Source organism: Notolepis coatsorum (genome assembly GCF_963971535.1).
Source record: "Notolepis coatsorum genome assembly, chromosome: 1".
NCBI lineage: Eukaryota > Metazoa > Chordata > Actinopteri > Aulopiformes > Paralepididae > Notolepis > Notolepis coatsorum.
Window position 1 is genome coordinate 296092915 of NC_140165.1, and position 12457 is coordinate 296105371.

General features: G+C 46.2%; 1 protein-coding gene across 1 annotated transcript in view; it reads right to left on the reverse strand.

Moving 5' to 3' along the window:
- The window catches only part of LOC311238326 (FRAS1-related extracellular matrix protein 2-like), a 156519-nt gene extending 144559 nt beyond the window's left edge, over positions 1 to 11960 (reverse strand). The window contains exons 1-2 of the mRNA XM_084326355.1: positions 6804 to 11960; positions 5632 to 5721 (exon numbers count right to left, since the gene is read on the reverse strand). Coding sequence (XP_084182481.1) covers positions 5632 to 5721; positions 6804 to 11820 — 5107 coding nt within the window. The 5' untranslated portion in view covers positions 11821 to 11960. The remainder of the gene's footprint in view (positions 1 to 5631; positions 5722 to 6803) is intronic.
- Positions 11961 to 12457: the final 497 nt, after the last annotated feature.

Sequence of the window (12457 nt, forward strand, 5' to 3'; positions counted from 1 at the left end):
GGCTAGCTTGCAGGATAGCTTTCTACTGAACACACAGTAGAGAAAATTGGTATCTATCTTCTTGTCTGACTCTGGAGAAGACGGTAAGCACATGTCCCATAATGTTGGCCTGTTCCTTTTAGACCACTAGAATGGATCAACGATGATACATGCATTCTATACATCTCAGGTAATACGCGTCTCAGGTAATGACATCTTATTGACATTCAAAGATGAAGCTAATGGCACAGAAGCATTTTGCTTGACATAATGAAGATCAAGTGTTGCCATGTGGCCAGGGATGCCCTGACATATCCAAAGACAATTTGAATGGGATGATGTGGGCTTTTGAATTTTTACAGACGATAGTTTGCTCGCAAATTGTTTGTACAATTTTCTTTTTTGTGTCCTTTTTATTGGCTCAATAAAAGGGCCAATAACTTGTGCAACACTAACAATAACTTGAATTTGAATCTGTAATCCAAATGTAAACATGGGTAGCCATCAATCAGCCCCTGTCATCAAAGATGAAATGGAAGCCAGGATCGAGATGTCATCGTTCTCTCATTGAATGATCCACGATTGATGGAGCTCTTGATACGAGGACCAATACCGGAGAATGGGTAAATTAGTTTATGAGTTTACCTGTTTCATTACATGCACTGTGTTCTGTGCCTGCGAAAGGTTTGTTTACGTCACTTGCACACGTTAACACTTTCTTCGCCAGGCTTATGTACATCATTATACCATCCTCTGCCAGCTCTATTTGTCTATGGAGAAGTTCCCCTTCTTTGCAGGGCTATAACTTTTTAAATTGTATTGCTAAATTGACATTACTATGGCCCATTCAACATCAAGTATCTATTGTTCAGGGTGTAGCAACGTTATACTTTTTCATTCACATATTCATACTAAAATACGGTCTAAAGTATAAATATGTTTTTATCGTTTTCTGCAGCTTTCTGCAGAACGTGATTTATAGCCCTAAATGCATTATATTGATGATTGTATACAGTTGGATAGCGATAGAAGATAAAAAATTTCAAATGGACGTGCTTCTAGAAGTTACTACTTATCATCTGATGTTGACCGGATGGGGGGGGGGGGGGTCGTTTATAATTCCGTGGCCAACGTTAGATGATTCATCTAGTGTGGGTGATATGATCATTAGAGCAGTTTGTATCGAACACGGTAAAAAAAAACGCTGAAACTCACCCCAGTCTCCTCGTGGAGCAGAAATATTCCTATTATGGGATGTTGAAATATGCGATCCATCTCCAGGTTGTATAATAGTATATACGTCCAAATCATGTTGTTTATCGAGTTATTGGTAACGGATTGCTATCCATTGTGTCTAGCTTGAGTCCCGGGACCTATAGCGAGTGATCGGACCGAATTTGGATGAGCACCAGTTTCCGGTTTCCGGTTTGGGCGATCCGCCGATCGGCCACCAGATGGCGCTCTTGAACCGTTGGAGAGTTGAGAGGGGATCAACAGTAGATCTCAAGTCTCCGGGGGAGAAATATGATTGCGATCACAGATTTTTGAAATATTGATCTCAATGACGTGTTACGGCGTCATTGGCAGAATTAGCATGGCGGGGAATGACGAGTTTAGGCGTCCTTGGCAGAGAAAGTGTTAAAGTAAAACAGTCTTAGAATGGGGTTAAAGTTACAGTATGTACCATTCTGTACCAAGCCCCTGGAAGTTACATCCTACTGTCTAGTGAAGAAGTGAGTACATAGTAAGTTACAGTGTTTTATTTGTCCGATAGAAGGAGCACGTTCAGTGTTAGACTAAGACTCCCAAGATGCAACACTGAACGTCACAGGAAGTCCTTCATTCCAACAGCCATCAGACTCTATAATGCCTCACTGTGCCTCACTGAGCACAGAGTAACAGTACAAACTCTGGCATATCTTCCTGGACTTTTTACTTTTTGTTTCGTTTTTACTGTACATTTTACTGTATATTACTGTATATTATTGGCTGTATATTTTAGAACGTATATACACATTTTAGAATGTATATCGCTGACTGTATTTGTATTCTTATTTTTGACTACCAACATTTTTATTGTGAGTGATCTGTAGTGCTGAATTTCCCTCTGGATCAATAAAGTACTTCTATTCTATTCTATTCTATTCTATTCTATTCTATTCTATTCTATTAACTGATTCAGCTACTGAAGCAGTGATTAAATATGCTAATATGCACTCAAGTCTGTAGCACTCAAGTTCGACACTGTTTGACGAACAATGTTACTTAGGTTACCCTTAGCTGCAAGAGTTATTATATATTATATATAATATATATAAATATATATATATTATATATATATATATTATATATATTGTACCCTTCCTGCTGACTTGTTGTACATAGTGAGGTAAGTCGCTTTGGATAAAAGTGGCAGCTAAATGACTAAATGTCAATGTAATTTCCAAAGAGCCGATTTTCCATTTACAAATCAATCTCTTCAAGAATGTATGCAAATATACCACACGTTGACATTATATGGTAAAATGATATGTACTGTATCTGTATCAGCCTCAAAGATCCATATCAGTCCATCCCTATATTCATTATTTTATATTGATATCTTCTGGTTGACTTTGCAATTAATGGGGAAAACCCATGCACTATTATTCACGTGTTATTCCTACAATTCCGTACAGCTCAGTTTTGATTTGTGCACAGGATCAAGTCATCTTTCTCAAGCTCATGATTGTAGAGATGATGCCACCAAGAGACAAATCTTGGGGCTGCTCCACACACAGGCAGTAAATAATGAAACAGCTCATAGGACACGATGACAGTACCCATGGTGATTTTACTGGGGGATGTGGCTACAATTACTAATTCATTGTCAGTGGACCGAATCCAAAAGGTGTCACTTGATGACATCACAAAAACAAGTCTTGAGGCTCTGATTTCCAACTTCAGGGGAGAGACAGTTGTCTATGTTTACACACAGTATATTTACATAACTGTCCAAGATTGTTAGAATAGCACAATGTGTATTCTGTTTTAGATAAGTTGTTAAACATCTTTAGCTATGAGATAAACATGAAATGTAGTAGCAAGGCAGCACATTCTCTCTACCATATGAGTGGTGAAACAAGCTTTTTGACAAGCAATTAAATTAATTCTAGAGGATAACATGGAATAGATATTAGAGAAACATCATCATGGTTGGTTTGCGCGCGCGTGTATGTGTGTGTGTCTGTGTGTGTGTGTCTGTGTGTGTGTGTCTTTGTGTGTCTTTGTGTGTGTGTGTGTGTGTGTGTGTCTTTGTGTGTCTTTGTGTGTGGGTGTGTGTGTGTGTGTGTGTGTGTGTGTGTGTGTGTGTGTGTGTGTGTGTGTGTGTGTGTGTGTGTGTGTGTGTGTGTCTGTCTGTCTGTCTGTCTGTCTGTCTGTCTTTGAGGGCGGGATCCACAAAGAATGGATTTCACGGTGCTAATTACATCCTACTTACAATTCATTATGAATTGAAAATGGGGGACCCTGGTGTAAACAAGATGAAAGTATTTCTCTGGTCTGCATCGCCTTAACAATTGTGTGTATTGAGCCGTACTGTATTGTACCCATTCTGCAATCTGTTAATCAAATTTTCAATCAATCAAATGAGTGTGTTTGTATGTGTGTGTGCGTGTGTCTGTGTGTGTGTGTTTGTGTGGCTTTGCGTGTCTTTGTGTGTGTGTGTGTGTGTGTGTGTGTGTGTGTGTGTGTGTGTGTGTCTTTGAGTGTGTCTTTGAGTGTGTCTTTGAGTGTGTTTATGTCTGTTTGTGTGTTTGTGTGTGTGTGTGTGTGTGTGTGTTTGAGTGTGCTTCTGTATGTCTGAATGAGTAAGTGAGAGAGAGAGAGAGAGAGAGAGAGAGAGAGAGAGAGAGAGAGAGAGAGAGAGAGAGAGAGGAGAGAGAGAGAGAGAGAGAGGAGAGAGAGAGAGAGAGAGAGAGAGAGACAGAGACAGAGACAGAACCTCCGAGAGCTCCGTGACAAATAACCCAATCGAGCGAATAATAAGGGGATTGACTGAACTTGACTCCCTGGCCATGGAGCTGTGAATGAGCTCGACCGACACCAGCAGCTCGGTTCAAAAGCATTTGCATTCACAGAGGAGTTTTGTCAACGCTCTCATTAACAAACCCATCCGCCTGTTATCGTTGCGGTTAACCTGTCCATTATTCCGATGTAACCACAGATTAGGGAAGGGGAAAGGAGGAAGGCTGGGTGGGGGGGGGGGGGGAGAGGATGTGTTTAGGGGCCCGTTGAGATGCCTGTGGGAAAATGTGGCCTCTGTCAGAAGGGGCCTTTGTGTTCTCTCATCACCCGCAGAACGGCAGAAGAATAGACACACTGTCAGGCACTCCTCTCCTCCGGCTAATCGCCAACACCGCCGCAGTCGTCGCGAGCCATTCACGGAGCCTCTCCTAACTCGCATACCTGGCTGACGCCAAGAGTGGAAGTCTTTCTCTCTCGCGCGCGCGCAGATACATCCATCTATATACACGTAAGAATTTAATGGATGCGCACGTTGGGGTGTCGCGCGGCGCAGAGCCGCCTACACGCACTGGGCACAGCCGGGGCCCACAGATTGTGTCTTTGTGCGTCGCAGACAGGAGACAACCCACTGTCTGTCTTTGATCACTGCTCGCTCACCGCTCATGCTCATCGTCACATCTTACAAGGGTGTCTCGGCGGACAGAAGCATCCTGAGTCTGGAGATGAAGAGGGTTCACGCGGGCATGTGACAGGACAGACGCGCTCATGCTTTCCCCCCTGAACCCAGTGTGGGAGACGGAGGAAGGGGAAATAAAATTACTGAAATTGAGAATGTGGCTAAGCGTAGCGGCAGCTGTTGATTTGTTTGCTTGTTAGAAAGATGCCAGCAAATATGACTGCATGACCTTGAGCGAAATCTGCTAATCCGCCTAGTACTTTAGATATTTCCATTCCATCTTTATTCATGCTGATTGGTTTATTTCCAGGAAAATGCTTTGGGAAATCACAATTATATTCATGAATATGCTTTGGCATGGGATAGCGGTTCGATTTTTTTTAAAGGTTGTTCTGCGTGGTTGCATCCGTTTGCAGGACGATGACGTGGGAACAGCCGTTTTACATGTTTGTCAATTTGTTTATGTAGTCGAGGACAGATTAAGATTCAGACACGGGGAACGGCCTTACAAGTAACTCCTGACCGCCAGTGAATAAAGCATATCAACCCATCTTTGCCTTTGATTGCACTTCAGTTACACTTTATCAAACATGCCACACATTTTCATTCAACCCTTTGTGAAGGCTGAACCGAGACAAAAATCAAGTCACGGCAAGCCAAAATAAACTGAATATTCCTGCCTCAAAGAAAGGTTTGTTGACATGATAACAACTCCTACAGTAGTGTTACTTCAAGAGAGCAACTTCTCTCACTTCCTTGTATCAATGGTCTCATCTACTGTGCCAAACCTTGTCTGCTCAAAACCCTTCCCAATGGTGAAATTAAAAGATTAACTGACTGACTGGGGGGTGATAAAGCACATGAAGTTGTCTGAACAGCCTGATAACAGCAAATCATATTTGATCTTTTGTATTGATGTATACAGTATTGTTGATCCCCCCAGAGACCTTATTTAATCCAAACTAACTTACCATTGTCTTCGATGGAGAAATGGAAGATGTCACTTGTAGCGTTATCCCCGTCCCTCAGTACGTAGCATATCCTCATGTCATCGATTTCAGCTGAAAGAAGAAAATCATATTGATTAAGAAAATACCCGTCTTGTCCTCTCACAGTCAAAAAACAAACAAACAAACAAATGAAACAAATCTCTGTTCATTTGGCTCGTCTCTATAATACAAGACCCTGGGCGTTTGGGGAGGTTTATTTGGCGTGACAATTCAGATGCCAGTGGATTCTGGGAAATGCTGAAGGCTGCTTGATAAATTGTGTAATGTTTGGCGTCAGGGGAACGCAGGGAGAAGAATTGCCCAGTAAAAATGCGGGTCTACCTATTAGAATGGCAGGAGGCATAAAGCACAACCAGACTAGTCTGTCTTACTAATCTTCTAAGTGGGGTATTTACTGATCCTCTAAGTGGGGTACTGGAGTACAGTAGGTTCTTTATAGCGCCAGATCTGGGAGAGTGTGAAGTTTATAGCCTTTGCTATCTTCAATATTTGATGTGAAAAATGTTTCCCCACAAAGGGACAAGTTCATAAAAGCACAAAGCCACCGAATGTCCATGCTGGCAGTGGCTTAATTTACCGTCTGTTTACCCCTGTAAAGATCTTTTGAAATATTGAACAGGCGTCCTGAGGGAAGCAGCTCAGAGGGTGATTCCATAAATAGGAGCAGGAAGTACATTAAGATTGACTGTACACTGATCTCGCTGTTAGATATTTAGCATTTCTGGACCCCGCCTGGCCCATTTGCACTAGAATTTAACTAATTCTGTTTGCAGAGGGGCTGCTGAATGCTCCGCATTCTCATCAGTGGAACAGTAGAAGAACAGTAGAATGTTAATTTTCTTCCTAGGTGAAATAGATTAGAGAGGTAGCGGCTGCTCCTCTGAAATCTGACCCGCCCGAGGCAGTGGTCTCACGAGTGACTATAAAATATATTTAGTTTTTTCGAGCCGAGGTCTTTTCACACCTCAGGGTGTTGTACTATTAGTGTAATAAGTAAAGGCATAACGACTGCTGAGAATTAGAGGGCTCGTTAACCTGTCTGAATTTAAAGGGATGTTAATTTGATACGCTTGTGCAGATTGACAAAACGCAATGCTTGGCATTGCAAAAGGTGATTTGAAATGTTAACTGACCTTGTGTGAAGGTGGTCACGGTGGCGTTTCCTTTTCCGAGGTTGATCAGGTAACCGTGCTCTGCGCCCACGGTGATCTTGAAGGTCACGGAGATCTGCCGGCTGTCTCTGTCCTCCGCCTTGAGGGTCTTACTTGTGATGACGAAGCCCAGGTGACCCGTCTCCAGAATCCTCAGCGTCGGGGCACCTTTGTTGACCACGATCTGTGGCACTCCGTTATCCACCGACAGCACGGTGATCTTCATCACCTGAGGCTTGCGGGTCTCGAAGACCGTATCCGGAAACACGTAAAAGTCTGTGTGGGTGCCATCGGTGACGGTGAAGGAGAAGCTGTCCTCGTTGGACTCTGTGCCGTCGTGCTTGTAGCTGATCATGTTCTCGTTCAGGTCCTGCTTGGTGAAGGAGGTGACGGGCCTGGTGTTATTGAACAGCAGGCGACCGTGAACGGGGACTTGAGTGACTGTGAACTTCAGGAGACGGTCCAATGTGTCCCTGTCCTCCACCGTTAGCTCAAAGGGAGTGATGAGCTTGTTCTCACCCTCGGTCACCGCTAGGCCGTGCACCGTTACGACGGGCTTCTTGTTGTCCACGTCGGTGATGGAGACGCGGAAGGTGCGAAACACGGGGTTGTAGCCGTCCGTCACCTCGAATTCGAAGCTGTCCATCTTCACCTCGTCGTCTGCCGTGTGGATGTAGTAGACTTTGTTGCCCGCCAGCTGGAGCTGTGTGAAGGACGCGATGGGCATCCCGGGGGTGTCCGTGCATTCCAGGTGACCCCTCATGGGGGCCCTGGTGATGGTAAAGACCAGGTGTTCATCTGGGCTGTTCAGGTCACTGGTACTCAGCAAGTCTGTGGTCAGAGTCACCCGGCCACCTTCTTTCAGGGAGACACCTTTACTGACCACATCTGGAAAGACCATGTCGATGCCCCCCACGGTGACGTAGAAGTACCTGTCAATCAGAGGGTTGATACCGTCCGTGACGTCGAATTTGATCAGGTCGCGGATCCCCTCTTGTCCGTCGTGGATGTAAATAATCAAACCCTGGTCCACCTCATTCTGTGTGAAGTTCATCCCAACTGTGATGTTTTCTAATGTCCCATACAGCGTAGTTTTCTGCATATATCCCTGACCGGGCCCATAGCGGATGATGTACGTCAGCGTGCTGTCCTCCGAATCCAAATCGGTGGCTTTTAAGATATTGTTGGTAATGACTTTCACGTCACCGATCTCTATTTCGAGACCGTCGTTGATTGCCATCCTTGGGGTTTCATCATCCACAGGGATAATCATGACAATCACAGTTTTCTCAGTGGTGAATTTACCATCTGTGAGAATAACGTCAAAACTGTCCTCCGTGGTCTCTGAGTCGTCGTGCTCGTAGACAATACTGGAGGCCTCCCTGATCTGATCCAGGGTGAAGTTAGTGACGGGGACCGTGCCGCTAGTGAGTTGATTGAGAATAAATCCATGCTTTGGCGGCTTGGTGATAATGAACGTCAGCTCGTCGGAGGGGATATCCGCGTCGGCGCCGTTCAAGATCGGCGTGTCAATGACTATGTTCATGCCCTCCATAACCACAAATTCTCTCATGTACATCTCCGGCTTCTCGTCGTTGGCGGGCATAATGGAGATGGGGAAAAAGTGCCTCTCGGAGAAATTGATGCCATCGGAGCACCTGAACGTAAACCTGTCCTCCACCGGCTCCACGCCTTTGTGAATACTTTGAACATAATAAATGTGATTCAGTCGGATGTCTTTGAACGTGAAAGCGCTAATGGCCGTCCCCGATCTGGACTTCTCTGAACCCGGCGCCGGGGAGATGTTTTCCACGTAGCCCGACGTGGACTGGACTATGATGGTACAAAGGAGGTCGTCGTTGGGAGTGTCCATGTCGTCGGCGCTTATGTGAAGGATTTCTATGACACTCTTCTCCCCCTCCACCACGTAGAACTGTGGCCCCACAAAGACCTCCGGGGCCTGGCTGTCCAGCGGCAGAACGGTGACGTGCACTCTGACCCCAGTGACCTTGTTGCCCCCTACTGTCCACTCGTCAGACATATCGGTCAGGGTGAGGTTAAAGACGTCCTCCCTCGTGGTCAGGCCTATCTCTCCGCTGGTGTGCGCGTACACCACCAGGCCGTTGATGATGTCGGCCTGGGTGAACCTGCCAGAGGGGACGCCGTTCACTAGGATCTCACCCAAAATGGGCGGGTGCTCCACGATGAAGGTCAAGCGGAGGTCATCGGTGTCCTCGTCCCTTCCCTGGATAACGTTGGTGGTGATTTCCGTCGCGCCGTTTTCCAAGACGTCAATGTAGGAGCCGATCGTTCCGGCTGGGAGGCTGATGGTCGGCGTCTCGTCGTCGACGGGTTTCACTGCGATTTTAACGTTAATGGGAACAATGTGGACGCCGTCGCTGACGTCTATTTGTATCGAATCGACCGTCGTCTCGTCGCCGTTATGAATGTAGGAAATTCTATCATTTCCGATGTCCTCCAGGTTGAAAGTGTCTCCTTTCGTCATGTCAGTGAATGTAAACTGCACCAGACCATGTAGTGGAGGTTGTGTGATGGTAAAGGATATCTGTGTGCTGTCTGTGTCTGTGTCTGAGGTGTCTAGTTCAGCACGCGTAATGACATGGGTGCCACTTTCAAATATAGTAAAACCTGTGTTAGTTATCTGGGGTGGTTTATTGTCAACAGGCTGCAGCAGAATGGAGAAAACCCCCCCTACTCTGTTGCCAGATGTGTCTTCGACCATGTAGTTTAGCTGCAAAACATGAGGAGTAATTCCAAGCTCCAGATCAGGGGGTTTAAAAGCAATTTTATGGTGGTTTATCTGTGCCTGGGTGAATGTGGTGACCTGTGTATCTGACCTCTCGGTTAACACAATGGATCCCAACAGGACAGGGTTATTCTCATCGGTGTCCGTCGGCGGCTGGGTGATTGTGTATTTAAGATCCCTATCTTCCGAGTCCAGGTCAGTGTAACGGAGGAATTTCTTGCGAAAGTAGGTGAGCTGATACTCGTGCACGGTCATGTGCAAAGTAGTGCCGAGATACAGTTCGGGGGGCAGGTCGTCGACGGGGAGAACCTTGACGATGAATGAGCTCTCGCCCGATTGGTTCGGCGGGTCGTTGTCGTCCTGGACCTGGAACACAAACTGATCCATGACCGTGCCGGTGCTGTGAGGCCCGGTGTGCTTGTAGAACAGTTTGTCGTCAGTGATGTCTTGCTGCAGCCACTCGGTGACCACCTTCTCATACATCTCGTCCTCTGCGTTGAACCTCCAGGTGGACGGGTCCTCGGGGGCCTCCGCCTGGCGCAGCAGCACTTCTCCGACGGTGGAAAAGGGAGACATTATTGTGAATCTTATGGTCGAGTCCTCGGAGTCGATGTCTGCCGCGCTGAGCATGAGCGGGGAGATGGACATCATTTGGTTTTTGAACAGAATCAACCCGGTGTTGGCGTTGATGATGGGGGGCTCGTCGTCCGTCGGCACGACAGTGATGGGAAACAGAAACTCCACTTCGTTTTTACCGTCTGTCATCCTTAATATAATATTATCGCTGTAGGTGTCACTTCCGTCGTGCTGATAAACGACCACTCCGGCGTCGAGGTCAGCCGGGGTGAAAAACTTTCTCTGTGAGCCCAGGATCATTAACTCTCCGTGCCGTAGCCCATCAATTACGGTGACTCTGACTTTGTCTAAATTGTCCTCGTCACTGATTTCCAGATTGTGTGAACTGGACAGTGGCCTGGACTGTCCCTCGTAAAGCAACTGGCCGGTGTTCCTCGTCACCACAGGGGCCAACGTGTTCATAGGCTTCACGACAATCATGAAAGCAAAGGGGTCTGACACGGCCCCCTCTGTGTCCACAACCTCAAATTCAATCTGGAAGATACGCTCGGTGTCAGAGTCCACAGCGGGCGGCTTATAGGCAATTTTCAGGTCTTTGAGATCTCCTTGATAAAACGAGGTTATCGGCAAGTTCCTGTCATCGGTGCTCACTATGTAGCCCTCTTCGAAAGACAGGGGGGACGTGATGTTGAAAATTAAATCATCTGGATTAGACTCCGTGTCCTCCGCGGCCAACATGTCAGTGGTTATAGCTGTCATTACAAACTGGTCAACTTCCATCATCATCATTGCCACAAAGCTGGGTTTAGGGGCAGTGTTTTCCTCCCCCTCTTTGATCCGCACCAGAATTTGGAAGAATTCCTGTTTCAGCAAATTGCCTTCCTTATCTTGCAGTTCCACAAGCATTGGGATGTAATCTCTATTTGGTGATTTGGTGACAAAAGTGTGCTGATAACGAATGTTCATTTTAATGAACTCGTCACACTCCTCCATCTTTCCAAGGTTGCCCTGATGATCCACAAGTGTTCCGTATCTGGGCAGTGCATTGCTACTGGAGAGAGAGGCTATTTTGCACTGGTGTGCGCTTCTATCAAAGGTGAACTCTAAAATCTTCCTGTCAATCGGGTTACTAATGCCGAGCAGTTTGTCAACCGTCAGCGGCATGTTTTTGGTCAGCACTTCCAACTGTGTGAAAATCACTTCCACCTCCATCATGAACGGTATTATTATAGTATCAGTTTGGGTGTCATACCTGAGTTGTAACCTCACCCTATCCCTCGGAGGACTCCTCGAGCCAAAGTGGGAATACTTGACGTCGTTGGGACCGAATTCGCATGGAAACTTTTTGGGAGACAGGTGTCCCGGTCTTTGGGACAACGGATCATTTTCCAGAACCGTTATGGTGCATTTATCACCGGGCTGAACTTGGATGACCAAGTCGTTGACGGGTTCAACGAAGACGGATCTCCCGAAAGGCACGCGTATTCCATTGTTCGCCACCAATATAGCATCCTCTGACAACTCGGATCTCAAGGCGTACGATAATCCATAACTGTCAAAAACCTGTGCAACTGCATCACCTGTCAGAATGACCGCGATCAGGATAAAAGCAGCGCCTACTGTCCCATGCAGATGCGGGTAAATAATCCAAGCCATTTGTAGTGTGTGGAGAAAACGCTTTGAACTTAATGCACATAAACCCTAGTAAACGAAGTGCAGTGGTGAAAGTTGTGAGCATATACAATCACAGTTGGAACATGTCGCGCACCTATCCGTGCCGAGGCGCACCATTCTCTCGCAGCAGCCGCCCGCAGATAAACTTCTGACTCCAAGCAAAACCGAAGTGAGGAGAGTCACGCCCTCGCTTCACGCGATTGGTTCGTGTGTACGGTGGAATGCGTCTCCCGGGTTTTAATTGGACGCGAGCGGTGGCATTCTCTCCAAAGACAAAACGATACCGCGTGGGGTGTATTTTATTATAAGGCAGTGACAGACCTGCACGGAGGAATATAAATAATAGTTTGATCTGCAGTTGTTCAAAGATTTTTCTTTTTCACCTCATCATCCAGCCTGCCGCAGGTTTTCACCTCATCCATCTGGGAAAACTGCATATCAAACTGTTTATATTCCTCCTCCATCCATGCAGGTCTGTCCACTTTTCACATTTTGCCAGTCAACACATCTCTCGCCTTTAAAACTGAATGAGTCTAGTTGAAAGTTGGTTTAACCAGCGCAAAGGTGGCCTATATATTCAAGCTCACGTTTTGTTTTTAAATAGTCTCGTCAGTACCGT